General features: G+C 51.3%; 1 protein-coding gene across 1 annotated transcript in view; it reads right to left on the minus strand.

Annotated features, from left to right (window-relative positions):
* LSM3 (LSM3 homolog, U6 small nuclear RNA and mRNA degradation associated) overlaps window positions 1–17,713 on the minus strand; it is a 183,068-nt gene that overhangs the window by 4,152 nt on the left and 161,203 nt on the right. The window contains exon 5 of the mRNA XM_081072969.1: window positions 13,264–13,391. Within this exon, the coding sequence (XP_080929095.1) occupies window positions 13,264–13,391 (128 nt within the window). The remainder of the gene's footprint in view (window positions 1–13,263; window positions 13,392–17,713) is intronic.

Genomic DNA, 17,713 nt, shown 5'->3' on the forward strand with positions numbered 1-17,713 from the left:
ATGGGGCTCTAATCACAGACTGAGAACTGGTTGTGTGACCCTAGGCCATCCCTGATCTCTGCACCTCTCTTTCCTTCCCTGTGGGATGGGCTTTGTGAAGTGCCTAAACCCTCATATGGCTACAGGGAGGTGGGCTGTATTATCCCTCCCTGACCTGCGCAGAGTACAGCCTGAGACCCCCAGGCAGAGGCAAGCCTACAAGGGCCCCCAGTGAGCATCCTGAAGCCCAGGGCACTGGCTGCTGGCACCGCCCCACACTGGGTGGGCCCTGGAATGTGGCTGTGGACACAATCGGGCTCTAGGCTCAAGCCCCAGACGTGCAGGAATGTCACCCCAAGGACTGGGCCCAAGGAAGCCCCCCGTCCCACTCCCAGGGGAGAGGCAGCAGCTTTTCTCAGCATTTCCACAGCCACCACTGCCTGCCCATCCACCAAAGACCTTCAACCCTTGGGGCCTGGCACGGGCCCCTGCCCATCCTGCCAGAGGTAGCCTCTGCCAGTGGAGCCTTCCCACCCTCATGTGGTCATTCAGGCATGAGGCACCAGCTTGACACAAACTTGAATCTGGCAGGAAAAGCCAGTTCAGGTTGCCCTCAGGGACTGCTCAGGCTAAGACCACAGCAGGCCCTGCTGGAAAAACCTTATCTGGGATATCGCCAAGTATCAAGGGCCCTGTTGGTCCTTCCACCTGTACCCTGTTGGCTTATCTATGTTGATCTCTGTCTTTTTCTGCCTCCCATGTCCCCCAATGCTTTTAGAAAGATGTATCGTGCGGTGACTCAAGGACCCCATCCTAAATGGAGATATGGCAGGTTGAGTTAAGAGCTTGGGAACTGGGTCAGACAGCCTTGGCTGATCTCGGTGCTGCCACTCTGGGGCTGTGTGACCCTGACTCGCTGCGTGTTCTGTCTAAGTCCTGGTGTGGGATTAGATGGGGTGATGAAGAGGGCAAGGCCTCGCAGAGGGGCTGGCACTGAGGTCCAGGACATGGAGGGAAGTGTGTCCCAGCCCCCTGATGGAGGAGCTCACATGGAGGAGTCCATGGCAAACGCTGACAGCCAGAGAAGGGAGGCCAGGGCCTGGGGTGGCAGTATGCTGAGCCGGGTATGGCTGGTAAGTGCATGGGTGGGAGGTGGCAAAGAGAAAGAGACAGGGACAAAGAGAGAGAGAAAGGGACAGGGGAATTGAGAAAGAGGCTACCAGCAAGAGAGCCAGAGAGAGAGGACAGAGAGAGGGATGGGGAAAGGGGATGACAGCAATCAGGATGGGGGGCCCAGAACACTTCCTCAAAGAGGACGCCTGGAGGACGCCTGTAGAGTTGGGGGCAGGTAGAGGGCCCAACGAGAGGTGGGTCTGAGCAAGGACTGGACTGGCGGGTGGGGAGTCCTACCAGTTGCTGTCCTTCAGTGCCAGTAGGCCGATTACTTCCGGAAGCTTTTGGCATCAGAGCCTACTGTCCCACCACAAAGAGCTCAGGTTTCTTCTCCTTTCCTCCCTACCCTCACTTCCAGGATGCTGGCCCACCCAACATTTCACCCTTACATAGGTGGGCTGAGCTTTTTGCGAAAATTTCCCAGATTTGAATCATGTCAGAGCCGGGAGGAGCTTTGAGGTGAAATCATTTTCCATGTGGGAAACTGAGGCACAGAGTGAGTCCGGGACTTGCCCACGATCACCCAGCAGAGGTCGAATGAGGGTCCAGGCCTCCTGCCCTCTGGGTGGCCTTGCTAGCAAGATCACACCATCAGCGGGTGGGAATTTCTTAAGCTCTCTCTCTGAAGTGAACACACATAGAATCGGCATCCTCTTGGTCAGAAAAACGAGAGGCTGCAGCCCGTTTTGCCCCGCCGCTTGCTGTAATCGTAATTGTAACAACACAAACAAGTAAGAGGAAGAGGTTGGTACCTACCCTGTACCAGGCACCATTCTAGGCACATATAAATATGAACTAATTTATATTTCACAACAGCCTATAGCAGGGGCTTTTATCCCCATTTTATAGATGAGAAGTGAGGCAAGAGAAATTAATGCCGGGAACTTGATACCTGGTTGTCACCAGAGCCCCACCCAGAGGATGATAACCCCCATTTTTATAGAGGGGGTTTGATTTGCCCAAGGCCACACAGTGAGGAGAACACCTGTGTCCTAGGCCATACCCCAGCGGGTTTGAGGAGGAAAGCCTAAGAACAGGAAATGCGGGCCCTCTGAGGGTGCAGGCCAGGGAGGGGCCTCGGCCTGCGGAAATCCCCAGACGAGGCTCAGCCACAGCCCTCCAAGGACTGGAAGCTTCCCGGAGGCAGAGAGAGACAGGCAGAGAAATGAGGCACACGTTGGCATCCACATGCCCACCACCTTTTCCTGATGTCCAGTGTGTTCTCCCTTGGGCTTATTCTTCACCAGTGTCCTTGGTCCTCTGCACCTGGCCCCTCCTGCAAGCCTAGGGTTTAGCTGCTGTTTCAAGGTTCTGCTGCCATTTCGAGGGGTTAGCTGTTGTGGGAGCTGGAGAGGAAGAGAAGGGTCCCTGCCTCAAAGGTTCTAAGGATGGCTAACTCCTGCGTCAGGGGCGTGGAGGCATGTGCCGCGTGATCCTGGGTAAGACACAGAGGCCCTAGTTGTCCTGGTTGTTGGACAAGGTGGTCTCTGAGATGTTTCCAGCTGGATAGTCTCGGTGTTTGGGATGCTAAAATGCCTGGGTGGCAAAGAGCCATTCACGTGTACCTTGTTCATCTCAGAGATAAAGAAAGACCGACAGAGACCCACACAGAGAGTAGGTCCCACTCAGGCAGAGACAGAGAACAAAGTAGGGGAGAGAGAGACAGAGAGAGAGAGAGAGAGAGGTACAGCCAGGGACAAAAGTGGAGTAAGCATAAAGGGCAAACAGGCAGAGAAGAGACATGGGAGTAAGAGTGAGATAAATCAGAGTGTGGAGTGGGTAGCACAAGGGAACCCAACCAGGCCAGCCTCTCCCTCTCCCTCACCTCGAACTCAGGGGCAGCTGGAGACAGCAGCTAAAGCAGCCCCCATCTGCCAGGCCTCTTCCCTGCCCATCATGTCCAGCTTAGGCCTAGCAGACCTCTGGATTTGGGAAAGGGGAACAGAGGGATAATGTCAGCTGTGAACCACCCCATTTCCCCCAAATCTGCCTGAGAAATCAGAATTCAGCAGATGTTCCCTGCTTGCTGCCCCCTTCCTGCCCATATCCTCTATCCTTAATGCACTTCCCACTGTCCCAAAGCCACATCCCACCTCTGGACCAATGCAAGGATTGTTTTCACTGCCTAGAATGCCGTGAACCCCTGTTTCTCCTCACATAAAATGCTGTGATGGTTAATTTTACGTGTCAACTTGGCTGGGCCATAGTGCCAAACTGTATGGTCAAACATTATTCTAAGTGTTTCTGTCAGAGTGTTTTTGGATGAGAGTAACATTTAAATTGGTGGACTTTGAGTAAAGCAGATTGTTCTCCCTGTTGTAGGAGGGCCTCATCCAATCAGTTGAAGGCCTGAACAGAACAAAAAGACCAGTCACGTCTGAGCAAGAAGACATTCTGCCGCAAATGTTTTTCAGACTTGAACTTCAACATCGGTTCTTCAGGGGTCTCCAGCATGCTGGCCCACTCTGCAAATTTCAGACTTGCCAGTTTTCTTAATCGTGTGAGCCAATTACTTGAAATAAATCTCTTTCTCTCTATATATATTTTTTCTTTGGTTCTGTTTCTTTGGAGATCCCTGACTAATAGAGGTGCCCTTCAAAGGAAGTCTTCTTTGATCCTTAAGAAGAGTCCTCCTCTTTCTCTGGCCTATTGTCGTCCTTCCAGCTGCCTCACTTACAAAGCATTTGTCACATTTATATCTCATTGAATTGTAAGCCTGTCTCCTTTACTGGGGACCGAGTCCTGGATATTAGGGACTGGAGACAATTCACACAAATCCTCAGCACAGCCCAGCACAAGGCCAGGCACAGAGGAGGTGCTGGCTGGCTCGCTGGTTGGCTGGACAGATGGATGGAAGGATGGATGAAGGAAGAAAGGAAGGAAGTAAGAATAGATGGATAAAAAGATGGGTGAATGGATGGAAGCATGGAGTGATGGGTAAATGGATGGATTTGTGAATGGATGAAAAGATGGAAGGATGGATGAATGGATAGGTGATGGGTGGATGCGTGGCTGCATGGGTGAATAGGTGGATGGAGGATGGGTAGATAGATGGATAGATAGGTGGGTGGGTGTTTAGATGGAAGGATGGATGGATGATGATGAATAAGAGGATGGTAAATGAGTGGGTGGATATGTGGATGGGTAGGAGGATCAATGGGTGTGTAGGTGGATGGATGAATGAGGCAAAGTTCCTCATCGAGAAGCTCCCAGGTAGGTAAGAGAGTTATCTTTGGTCACAATTCACTTCCATCCCAGGCAAAAAGGCCCAGGGGCCCCGAGAGGGAACCTACAGATTCCCGGGGACAGTGAGTTATCTCCCCTTAGTCAGCAGGAGCCCCATTCAAGCCCATCCACAGAAGATCTGCAATGTGCCTGGTCTTGTGCTCGGCACAGGGTAAGTATGGGGTTTGGCACAATCCTACCTTGGACTCAGTTCTTCTGTTGTCCTAGCTACATGCACCTGGACAAGTCACCTTTCCTCTCTGGGTCTCAGTGTCTTCTTCTGAAATGGGCATATTTAGAGATTACATCACCAAGTGGCTGCGTACATACGTTCTGGAGCAGACTACCCAGCTCTGTCATTTGTTAGGGTATGACCTTGGGCTGGTCACTTCATCATCTTGGGCCTTAGTTTCCCTCTATGTAAAATGGGGGTAATACCAGCCCTTCTCCTACAGCATTGTTTTGAGGATTAAATGAGTGAACACACATTAAGTGTTTGGCGCACAGTCATTGCTCATAAACGTTAGCCTAGTTAGGAAGAGAAAATGAAATCCTGCTGGGAAATGCTTGGCTGGGTGCCAGGAGCACTGAAACCTTTCAATAAGTTATGTTACCCTCAATCTCCACATGACCCTGTTTTCCAGAAAGGGAAACTGAAGCTCTGAGAGGAAAGGTGACTTGGCCCAGATCAGGCAGCAAATAAGTGGTGGAAGCCGTGATTCAAACACAGGCCTGGCCGACCCTGGGCCCCAGCTCTGTCCAGGAAGGTGGCAAGCTGCAGGCCTTGAGGTATGAGTAAGATTTCAGCAGGGGATGTGACGGGGCTTGCTCAAGGGACCTCTGGGTTGGAGGCCCTGCCAGGGAAGCATGAAGCATAACTGGGAAATCACACCTCACCGGGCCTGACCAGAGAACCAGCGGGGGGCAGCAGGAGAGTGCCAGGAGTGGGTGAGGGTAGCCATTGGAAGCTTCGAGCAGGTGATGGGCTGGTTGGACACGGGGTCTGGAAGCCAGGCGCTGGCTGTGGTGAAGGTGGAGTGCATGGCCCATGAAGAGGGGCAGGTGAGAGGTACCGGCCACCCTGCAGGGTAGCTGCATGTGGAGAGCGCTGGCTGAGGCGCGTTTCTCCATACATGCCAAGACCAAGCACAGTGCTAGAAACCACGCTATCGGAGGCAGGGTTTCCTCCCCATTTCAGTCTCGAACAGATGATAAAATACCAGTGGACACAGCCATGGCAGGCTGACCGTGAACCAGGCACACAGCTTATGAAATCACCACGATCACCGTATGAGGAAGCCGCTGTTACTGTCCCCTCTATAGGTGCAGAAACTCAGGCACAGAGAGTCAAGTGGACTTCCTAGGCCACTTAGTAACCCAGGTCTGACTGGCTCCTGCTCTGCTTCCCTGCCTCAGCTGACCCACCAGGTGGCAGGTAAGGCCCTGGTCCCTGTACTGTGGGATGCTCAGAGGAGTGGGGAAGAGGGGTGGACAGCAAAGAATGGGAAGAACATTCTGGGTGAGGGTCCCAGTTGAGGAAGAAGCGAGAGGTGAGAGCAAGCAGGGGATGGTGCAGAGCACAGTGGAATCTTTTGGGGCCCTGCAGTCAAGTGTTTGAGCCAGCTAGTGAACAATAATAATATCTGTGATGGCAACAGCTCCATTTCTCATCGCAGCTTATGAAGTAAGAGCAGCGTTATGCCCATTTCATGGGTGAGAGGTAGGTACCCTTGCCCATTTCATGGATGAAGAAACTGAGGCACAGGTGAGGGCCAGAGTTGGGCCTGGAACTTGGGACTTTTAGAGTCAGAGTGGTGGGCAGTGCTGGTGGGAGGAGGGCACAAGGTCTGAGAAGTGCTCCAAGTAACAGGACAAAGCTGGGAAACCTGATCACATGTTTACCAGCTTGGAGATTAAGGCTATGCTGTCAGGGGGCTTCCCAAGAGGCAAGGCAGGTAGCAGCAGGCCTTGGGAAGCCGAGTGGAGCGGGTGGCCTGGGCTACAGTTTCCCAGGCCATGATGTCTGCCAGTCACTAGGTTTACTTAACACATTTGCTCTGGGTCGACCCACTTTTTAAAACATCTTCATAGCAGAAGGTAACCTAGACTATGCAAAGTCCAGGTTTAAGCACTGTGCACATATCAACCCTTATAATAGCTCTCAGGCCAGACCGGGCTCCCAGTGCCATCCTTATACTGTGCAAATAGGGAAACTGAGGCAAGGAGAACTGCCTGAGAGCACGCTGTGAGGAAGAGATGGAGCTGGGATTTGAACCTGGACCACGTGACCCCAGAGTCCCTGGGTTTAACCTCACTGCTACCTGACACTATTGCTTAGGCCAGCATATTTAAAAAGGAAAAGCCATCTCACATCTGAGAAACAGCTGCTCTAAGCAGAAGGTACTAGAAAAACAAATATAATAAGGACAGAACACGATTTTATAATTTTCTTTAGATGCTGTTACCTGGGAGAATTCAGAACCAGAGACCCGCTTTCGATTTGCTAACGGGATAGGACAGCAAGGAGCAGAGAGGCATCCAGCATACCTAGCCCTGCACCAAGCCCTCTCAACTCAGTCGGGACTGAACAGAAATCCAAATCCGCGGAGCGCGGACCCTTCAGTGTCACACCACACTGTCGGCAGTACCTCGGAGAAGTAACTTTCCCTGTGGACCTGCCTGAGAGGCAGCGAGAATTGGCCACTTTTGACAGGTGAGGAAACTGAGGCTCACTGTGGGACAGTCTGCCCAGTCAGGACAGAGCAGAGCCAGGCTTTAGATGCCAATCTGTAGGGCTCCTTGTTCCTGCGCTTTTCTCAGCACTCCCCCACCCCTTCAGGCAGACAGCCTCGAAGATCCATTCCTTTCAAGGCTAGAGAGCCTCAGGTGGCCTCCACCCATTACTTCATTCTCTCATCCATTCATCTGCCCAGGACTCCCCTTCCCTACTGTGGCTGGCACTCGCCAGTGCCAGGGACACAGCAACAGGCCACCTCCAAGAGAGCTGCCTGGTAGGGGGACAGACTCCAAAGCCAACCATCTCCTGAGAGGGGACTCTGAGGAGGCCTGTGGAGGCAGGTAACAGCCTGGGTCAAGAAAGGCTTCCTGGGGAGGTGGAGCCTGACCTGAGTGTGGAAGGAGGAGGAGGAGCCGGCTTGGTACCAAGAGGCCAAGCTTTGCAGAGCACAGAGAGAGAGCACAACTCACTCTTGGAACTTACAGCCTGTTGTGGAGTAGGAAGGACATATACAGGGCAAACCTGATAACCAGCAAGATGCAGTTAGTCCTCCAAGAGATTGAGGGGCCAGGAGCCCCAAGTCCCTTTCAAATTTGATGTTAAGCACCTGGCCCTGTGTTGGGACCGCGGCAGGTACTCCCCCACCCCACCCTCCAAAAAAAGTCCAGTCACAGAGCTGCAGAGCCAGTAGGGCCTTCATGCATGTTTGTACATGAACAAGGGGGAGATGGAGGTCCAGAGTGGGCACTGGCCTTACCCAAGGTCACACAGCAAGGTGTTGGCTGACATGGGCACATACCTCAGCCCTCTTGTACCACCTCAGAGAAGTTGCCTATCACTCTGTCTCTCGACCGATTTACTGAGTGCCTGCTCAGGACCACATGGACGTTGCAGACGCAGGGATGAATAATATGATGACGATGGTAATAACTAATCTTCCTGAATGTTTACTGTGCTAAATGCGCCACATGTATAACCACTCACAATATTTACAAAACCCTTAGATGGTGAATACTATTGCTATTCGCTTTTTACCTGGAAAGGGCCCAGAGGAGTAGAGTAACTGGCCCAAGTCCTCACAGCAGGTAAGTGGCAGAGCCAGGATCTGAGCGCAGGCGGTCTTGCTCTCGACCCCACTGTGGCCTCGTGAGCCTCTTCGTCCTCCTAAGTCACAGCGCGCTCTCGGAGAGCACTGTACCTCAGGACAGACACACCAACTCTCTAATTATGTAGAAAATGCCCAATGGAGGAGACGGTGGCCCAGGTGGCAATGGCCAGCCCTACCACCTGGAGATTGGTGTCATCTCCAGGCATTACGGCGTTGTGTGCTCAGTTGTACCTTTTCCTTAGTAGTTCTTGGCCCTGAACTTTTAGGTATGTCTGAGAAGAGAAGAGACTGACACACCTGGCCAGGCTCAGTTGCCCGCCCCCGGGCCAGGAAGGGCCAGCTTCCAGCCACACCTGGCTCACAAAGCTGATGCATGCACCCCTCCACGCCACCTTGCCTGGTGATGGCCCAGGGGTTGGCAAGCAGTGTTCTCAGCCTCCAGGGGTGCTCCGCTCACACCTGCCTCTACCAGCCTGTTGGAATGTGGAGCCCTGGCCAGGCCAGGAAGCCCAGGTGTGGTAGGTGAGGCCTAAGCAGGATGGGGAGCGGGGTCTCCAGTAGGAAGGTGGGGTGGCATTGGAATAAGTGACTACTGTGTTTGAATCCTGGTGCCGAACTTCCTAACTGGGAAATTCTGGGTGAGTCTCTGGACCTTTCAGAGCCTCTGTTTCCTAATCTGTGAAGTGGGGTTGCTGATGCCAACCCCACGGTTTGAGTTGTGAGTATTGAAATGAGAGGATTTGAAAAACAACTGTAATATGTCAATTATATCTCCATAAAGCAGGAAATTAATTAAAAGTTGTAATAAGTAAATAAAAAGAAAAGCAACTAGTTAGTGCCAGGCACGTGATAGTACCCACAAACAATGTTTCCATCTCTATGTGAGCGTAGACTGCGTTTCAACCTCATTCGGTATTCAGTCTTGATGAACAGGAAGGATGGCTTATAGGTTTGGGTTGAGGAGGATTCTTTTTTGTTTTAATTAAAGTTTATTAGGGTGACAATTGTTAGTAAAGTTACACAGGTTTCAAGTGTACAATTCTGTAATACATCATCTAGATATCATGTTGTGTGTTCATCACCCAGAGTCAGTTCTCCTTCCATCACCGTGTATTTGAACCCTTTTATCCTCATCTCCCACCCCCTCCCTGGGTTGAGGAGAAGTCTGAGGAGGTTGAGAAGGTTGAGGAGAATCAATCTAGGATCAATGGGAAAAGGGCTCAGCTAATGTCGTCTGTCATGGACCCAGGAGAGAACAGAGAGGTATGTGTACCATGGATTTGCCATCCTTTTTCCCCCTCTCTTCTGTCTTCCCCTCTCTTTCTCGTCACTCTTTTCTCTCTTCCTCCAATTTCTATTGGCTCTAGTTTCAAAACATATCCAGAAACTACTCACTTCTTGCCATACCCACTGCTACCACCTGCTCCAGCCATCATACTCTCTGTTGCTTCCACCCTTGCTTGCCTTTATAGCCTTTTTCTCACAGGGTCCAGAGGGACCCTGTTAAACCCTAAGTCAATCTCCATCTCTCCTCTGTTCAGCAGCCCCTCCATGGCTCCCACCTCACTTGGGGTAAAAGCCAAAGTCCTCATAGTGACCCACAATACTTTTACGGTCTCACCCCCACAACCTCTGAGACCTCACTTTCCACTCCCTTTCCCCTTCTCACTCTGCTCCAGTCTCACTGGCTTCCTGGTTGTTCCAATCACAGGTCTCTGCCTCAGGACCTTTGCACTTGCTCCCCCAGCCTGGAATGTTCTTTCTCCAAATACTCACATGTCTCTCTTTCATTTCTTTTGCCTCTTCTCAAATGTCCTTTTGTCAGTGTGGTTTTCCCCCTGGTTAAAATGGCAACCCTTTCAACACACTCTCAGTTCCTTTCCTGCTTTATTTTTCTGTTTAGTGTTTATCACTTCTTAATGTGCCGAGTATTTTGATTTTTCTTATCATTTTTCCCCCCAGTTCTGCCTCTGTGCTCAAACTCCATGCTCCATGGGTCCTCGCATTTTCCCCTCTATCAGGAAAGCAACCCCTCCCACTCCACCTGGCTAATTCTTTTTCATCTTTCAGGTCTCTGCTTAGACATCTCCCATTTCTGGAACAGTCCAGCTAGTGAGCCTTCTAGGGCAGACGTTGTGTCCACGTGCTGCCTGAGGCCTGGCCTATAGTAGGTGCTTCATAAATGCTGGGAACGGTTCATTCACACCTGGAAGCAAAAGAGCTCACATCATGCTTTCTGATCCTAAACCGCTTTCCCTTTCCACACCCTTGCTGTAACTTGGGGGAAGGTGTCATTATTATTAACACTGAATGCGTCCTGTATAACCCGTTACAGTTCCCCTGTGAAGCACTTTTGTGTTATGATTCCCTATCTGCCCCATGGGACTAGCAGGTCAGAGTTTGCTATTCTGAGTGGCTCAGAGAGGTGAGGGGACATTCTCCAGGTCATACAGCTTGGCTTTTCTTGGCCAAGGAGACAGAGCAGGCATCAACCCTGGAGGCCGGGGAAGATCCTCATGGTACAACTGAAGTCCTGATGGTCAGTGGGGGTCCCCACAGATGTAATAGCCAATATAGGGGATCAAGGGCTAAACCATGGGGTCTGCAGGGTTCCTCACAATCTGGAAATCTTAAGTATTTGGAGGCAACTGGTAAGAGGACAGAGGAAGCTGGGCCCAGAGTAAGAAAAAGAAGAGGGGAAATCTGGGTTAGTTCTGCCCACACCAGCACTCTCGTCCCGACCCTGCAGTTCTGCTCCGTAGACTCTGCATGGAATGTGCACATGCCAGATCCCATCAGAACATCTCCCCAGAACATTTCAGACCTTTCCCATGGTTGGAAGGATAGATACCAGGCAGGTCCTTTTCTACCTGGAAAATTTCCTCATCTTTCCTGCCCCAAACCTCTTTGAAATCATCTGTGGCCCATCTTACTTTGTCAGTGCCACAGGGGAATTTTCAAGACCATTAATGTTTCGAGCTTTAAAATTCAAAACCTGTTCAATTGTAAATGTTCCAAATACAGACAGAAATCTTTTCCTAATGCTTCACGTATTTTACAAACGGGACTGACATAGCTGAGCTTTCCTACTTAGGCCACACTGTCTCCCAAAGCACTAGCTATAAGCAGGGAGGGTCACAGACAGCGGCACCCATGCTGAGTGTCCCCAGCCTCTGTGCTCCTGTAGTTGTTACATTGACCTCCCCCTTCCGTGGCGTTTTGTTTTCTAAGAATGGCCACATCTCCCATTGCGTGGACTCATCTTATGACATGACTTGGACACACCTCTCTTTGAAAAGGAAGGTACATGTTTTCTCTCCCCTTGAGTCTAGGTGGGCCTGGGACAAAGACAGAACGATGCTGCGTGACTTCCAGTGCTAGGTCATAAAGGCAATACATCTTCCATCTAGTTCTTTTGAGACGCTCACTCTTGGAATCCAGCCACCATGCTGTGAAGAAGCCCAAGGGATCTCTGGAAACCCACATAGAAACAATCCAAGGCCCCAGACACTTGAGCTGAAGGCTGAACAGGAGCTGGTCAGCAGAGAGAGGGAAAGAGTATCCCCACAGAAATAGCCTGTGCAAACGCTCAGAAGCAAGCGAGAGCATGGCACATCTGGGCAGCTCCAAGAGGTACAGGGTGGGTGGAACATATAGTGGAGGCCCGGGGTGATGAAAAGGATGGCTGTGGCCAGGAAGCTGGCTGAGATGGAGGGATTAGGGAGCCATAGAAGTTTGTGGCCAGATGATCGCAGTGTTTTTAAATGATCTACGTGGCTTCAGCTGGGTGGAGAATTCATTTGAGGGCTGAGCCTAGCTGCAGGGTGGGAGTGAGGAAATGTGTACCAGTGGGGGTCTAGATGAAGCTAGGGGCAGTAGGGGTGAAGTGAGAGAACTTTAGAGGTGGGCGTGAGGGGTGGTAGCACTCGGTCAGGGCTCAGGATCATTTTATTGATTGTTAAAGCCAGTGTGGATGTTGGCCTGGGCGGAGGGGAGCTGGGGCTGCACCAGTAGGTGTGCCAGCCTCTGATCCATATCAGTCTCTGACAGCAGGACAATGACTTGGGGTCAGAGGTGTGGGCCATATAGAGTGTGAATCCCAGAGGCCTGCAGTGCAGGCTGTGGGACTCTGGGCTACTCACTATCCCTTCCTTAATTACAATCAAAGTAACAATAACAATGGTCACTACTGAGCATCTCCTGCATGCCAGTCTCTCACTAAATCTCGGTGGCCTTTGTATAAATATGCAATATGTACCTATTTTACAGATGAGGAAACTGAGACTCAGAGAAGTTAAGTGACCAGCCTAAGGCCATTCAGTTTGGAAGTGGCAGAACCAGGATTAGAAACCATTATCTTTTAAGGGCAGTGGAATCCGCCATCCTCTGGGAAGGTGGATGAGCAAACAGGACTGGCATTTGTGGATCTGAGAGGAGCTTTTGGAGGGAGGATACAGGCTCAGAGACATTTCACTGGAATGTCACAATGATTGGGTCTGAGTCAAAGTCCGGACAAACTGAATTCCCAAGAAGAAATGATCCCACGGCTAATAAAAGGTCTAAAAGCTGGGTCCATGCTGAGCTGTGAGAGGAGGCAGGAGACCAGGTCAGATGGGGGGCAAATCAGCGATGGTCTAGAGCCAGGAGGGACTCCTAGAAAAAATTCTGCCTGAAGACCTGCTGCCTCCTTGCTGACTCCTTGTGGAGTTGCAGCTTTCTGGAGGTTCCGAGCCTGATTTTGGCTGGGGTCTGGTCTTTAATGATTAAATTGTCCCTGGGGGGGAGCTGGGGGGAGTTGGCTCAGCAAGGCACAGATGGTCACTCCATCCTTGTGGGGGGCAAGGATTAGAGCTGCATGGATTACATCTCTGTCGTGGAATGTGTCTCCCCGGGGTATGCTCCTCTGTCCCCTGGACTTGTCCTACCAACCTGGCTGCCTGGCGGATCTCTTGGGGAGCGTTATAAAATCTGACACCCAGGCCCACACCAGAATCAACATTGTCAAAGCTCTTCAGTGAGAAGCAGGGCGTAAAAGCACTACCTTGGAGTCACACAGGTGGGGTCAACTCCTGATTGCTTCCACACTGGGTGACCGTGGGCTTGTTGGGCAATCTCTCTGAGCCTCCGTCTCCTCCTTCTTGGGAGAATGGGAATGACATTCTCGTCACTCTGCAAAAAGGATTAAATCATGTAATTTGGGCAAATTGCCTAGTACTTAGAGCTCAAAAACAAAACAAAACAAAAACCCCAACAACGAAAATAGTCATGCTGACAGCAATATTCCTTTTGCTGAGTGGAAGAGAACACTTTTACTTGGTACTTAAAAGGAGCGTGTTGAAAAGGTGCTCCTGAAGCAGCGCTCAGAGGCTGAAACCCCTTCAGTTGAAGTCCCCGAGCAGTGTGACTTGCTTTATATTGTCCTCCTCCATGGAAGGCTCTGACACAAAGGCCGTTATTGTTGCAGTGGGCCGTTAATTCGACGTCTGTGTGGGAGAACAGGGGCTCCTGCAGTGTTTGGCCCACTGCTGGTTCCGCAGAGAGAGGTCATAACCATGACAGATCCTCAGAAGCTCCTGTGCCCCTGGGCGTGTCTCTGCAGCACCCTGTCGGGGCCCCAGGATGGAGGTAGAGGAGGTGGGAGAGCAGGATGCTGTACTAGCACACACCATGTGTTAGGTTATGTAAACTTCATGCAACACGTGTGTACCTGGCGCTCACTAGTTGCTACACTGTGTTCTAAGCATGTTACATGTGTTTCCTTATTTGATCCTTAAAATCACCCTATGATGTCAGCACTATTAACCTCCATTTTACTCCATTTTACAGGTGGGGAAACCGAGGCACAGAGCTGTCAAGTACTTTGTCCAAACTCACACAGCTGGCAGAGGCAAGATTTGAACCCAGGCCAGCTGGCTTCCCCGAACACACGCTCAAGCACTCCACGGTGCTGTGTTTGTTATCAGTGTGCTACCACACTTGCTCTTCAGGCCGCACGCTAAGGAGGATTGCCATCACTCTACAGAGGAGGAAACTGAGGTTCTGGGGGCTGAAGCCCCTGGCCACCCAGCTGGCTAGAGGAAGAGCTGGAATTTGGCCTTGGTCTGTCAGGCTTTAAAACCCGTCTTTGACTGTCTGTGCTTCTGGGGTTGTGAGCATTAGTCATTCCTTGATTCGCTTGTTTCTTCATTCATCTCCCTTCCTAATCAGCAGTTATTGAATATCTACTGTGTGCCTGGCCTTGTTCTGAGTGCTGGGGAAGCAAAGAGGAGACAAGCCCTCTGACCCCTAGGCCCTTCCAGGTGGTGGGGCGGACAAACAAGCAGCCACGCCAGGGTTTGGAGAAGAGAGAGACTGTTTCTATCTGCAGCAGTCTGTCAGGGTCACCCTGAGGAAGTGGTTTTCAGTTGGGTATCAGGAGATAAATAGCAGTCCACCGAAAGCGTGAACTAGGCAGAGAGAATGGCAAATACAAAGTTATGGCCGTGTGAAAGTGTGTGCTCTATTTGGGGACATCAAACAGTTTGGGGTCACAAAGATGGTAGCATGCATAGGGGTGGATGTGATGGGGAGAAAGCTACCTAAAAAAAGAAGGACAGTGGCAGAAGTTGGAGAAGGAAGGGGGTTTAGGTTGGATGAAAGCAGGAAAGGAGGTGGATCCCTGAACTTCCTGAAATGGGCCCCATCCTTTTGTGGAGGGGGAGAAAAAGACTATGTAGGGGAGTGGGGCTTATCGCAGGGCTGGTAGGAATGAGGGCCTTGGGAGGGAATGGGGGTGAAAACACGCCGTTTCTGACCAGGGTCCTGGCTGGGGGTGTGAATCACCTCAGAAATCCCAGCTGCAGGTGTCAAAGGCGGTGAACTCTACTGAGAGGGCTGCAGTAGAGAGAAATGGCCCTGGGTTTGGAGTCCGTGGTGCTGCTCCATCAGTCCCTACACAAGTGACCTTGGGCAAGTCACTTCTTTCTAAGCCTCAGCTTCCTCTAGTGTAAAATGGGGGCCCTAATATCCACATCTGTCAGCCTCACAACCAACCAGTCCATGACCTGGCCCTGTCTTTTTTTCTTTTGGAAGTGCTTAGCTGGTCCCATCCTCAGTATCACATTTGGCCCAGGCCCTCACTCCAGTTTACTCCTTCATCTCCTGACCTTCACACTCTTACCTGTCTAATCCATTGCTCACTGATGTCCCCGCCCCCTTCCTGAGGGAGCCTTCAGGGACACATTTCTGACCCTGGTGCTCTCCTGTTCAACTTCCATGGCTCCCTATTGCTTCAAGGTAAAAACAGGTCCTGAGTACTCTGGGCATTTGTCCAGCTAGCCCATGCCTACCCTTCTGTCTCGTCACCCACCCCTTGCTGGGCAGGAGCCTTGCGCTTTAGCCACAGAGCACACAGGCCCTTCTCCAAAGAGGCCACACTGTCGTCATGCCTCTGGGCTGAAATGCTTGTCCTCTCTGTGTCTGGGAAAATTCCCACGACCCAGGTTAACATCTGTGGAGATGAGATGTATGCAGAGGGAACAGGGGAGCCTGGAGAGAGGGGAAAGGAGAAGTGGGATGTGACGAGCACCTTTGGTCACAAGCGGGATTCTCATCTAAGCTGGTAGCCGGACCCCAGGGCTTAGGGGTGGGCAGCTGGCCACGAGGAAGAGGTGAAGTGACCGGGCAGGACCCACAGTACAGTTTCCCAAGCTGCCAGGAGTCTGGAATGTACAGTCCCGTCCGCGTCTCGTCTGCGGTTGGGGAAATATTTAGCTGAAAACAAACACTCTCATTCCTGATTAAGGATGATGTCAAGGACCCTCTGACCCATATTGGAGGGCTTTGCCCTGAGGATGGAGCCTGGCCATATCCCTTCTCCAGGAGGCCCACCTGGACCATGCTGTGTGATACTCTGTCAGTCGCTCCCCCTCTCTGTGCTACTGTGTCTGTTGCCTCCTAGTCAGGAAAGAGACAGGACCCTACAGAGAGGTCTCTGCACATTAAGAACTTTTTCTTCAGATTGTTTGGAGGCTGTTTTCAAGGTGCTAGAAATATCTGAAGAGGGAAATCCTCTGGAAGCAAATAGATCCCTCGGGCAGGCCTTGCCTCTTCTACAAGCTTCATTTGCTGACACTTCTCAATTGCCAATGGCCAAGAATGGCATTTTGCAGAAGTGGGCACTCCTGAGAACTCAGATGTACAGATTTGGGAGGGATCCAATCCAGGAATGCCTTCCCCTGACTCCTGTCTCTCTCCTGCCTACACACCTCCCAGGATGGGATGCTCACTTCCTGTCCAAGAAACCCCTAGTTCAGCTAGAATTGGCTTCCCTGTAATTCTCCCTCCCCTGCCACCATGTCTTGCCCTCCTCTGCCCCCAACACCTCTCTGCTTCCTCATCCAGGTCAGAAACTTGGCTCCCCATTGCTGCCCTGCTCCTGGATAAGTGGTCCCATCTCTCCTCCCTTCTTCTTGGAGATTCTGATAGTCCCACATCCTGCTGTGCAAGTTGGGGATGAGGGGAAGGTAAAGCAGAAAAGAAGCATGTTTAAGGGAGCAGCTTTGAGCCCAACATATGTGTGTTCTAATTGCAGCTATTCCACTTTTTGGCTGTGTTGCTTTTGGCAGATGTCTCAAATTCTCTGAGCCTCAGTTTACACACCTGTCAAGTGGGAACAATGAAAGCATCTAGCTCACGGGGCCATTGTGAGGATTAAAAGAGATAAGTGGTGGGAGACCTTGCTGTGGCTACCCCGGCATATGGGGCTCTTCACCACCCTACCTCAACCTCCTCTACCAACCCTGCCTTTGCACTGGCACTCAGCCCAATGGGAAGACCCCTTCCTCCCATCATGCTGTGGTCTTCCCAGCACGTGCCTTTGTATGTGCTCTTTCCTCTGTCTGGTATGCTCTTCCTCTTCTTGGCCTGGCCAGTCCCCACTCTTCCTTAGAGGGCCCTACTCCAGAGCCTTCCTTTCCTCTGTCTCAGGCAGAAGGACTGGCTCCCTCCCTAGTTCCCCACAGTCTCCACACTGCAGAGATTTTGAGGCAGAATAACTGGGATCCAGGGCTTGATGGTAGTCCTATAACCAGATCTCGTACTCTGAATGAGATGCTTTTGCTCCCTGAGCCTCATTTTGCCCCATCTGAGAAATGGGGACAAGAACCAAGTTCTTGTTCTGTGCTCTTTCACACCCTATATGACCCACAGAGGTGACTCTGGTGTGCAGGTACAGCTTTGCAATATGTGCATTTCCTGGGGGGAAAAAATAAAAACAATTGGGGCCTAACCCTTGGGGCTCAAGCAATGGGGTTACGTAAGTTCCGAAATGTATTTTTCCCTGTAATTATGACAAACTCCTGGAGCCTTGAGTGAATGGGCCCTGGAACCAGTTCTTGCTTCTGTGCTTGTTGGGACATACACCAGAATGAATTTAATTACCATCTCAGGCCTCCTTCCAGGTGGGCCCTGCCAGGGCGCCTCCCTCTGGATTTCATTAAGTCTCCTGTCAA

This window comes from Rhinolophus hipposideros (genome assembly GCF_964194185.1).
Source record: "Rhinolophus hipposideros genome assembly, chromosome: 14".
In the NCBI taxonomy this organism is placed as follows: domain Eukaryota; kingdom Metazoa; phylum Chordata; class Mammalia; order Chiroptera; family Rhinolophidae; genus Rhinolophus; species Rhinolophus hipposideros.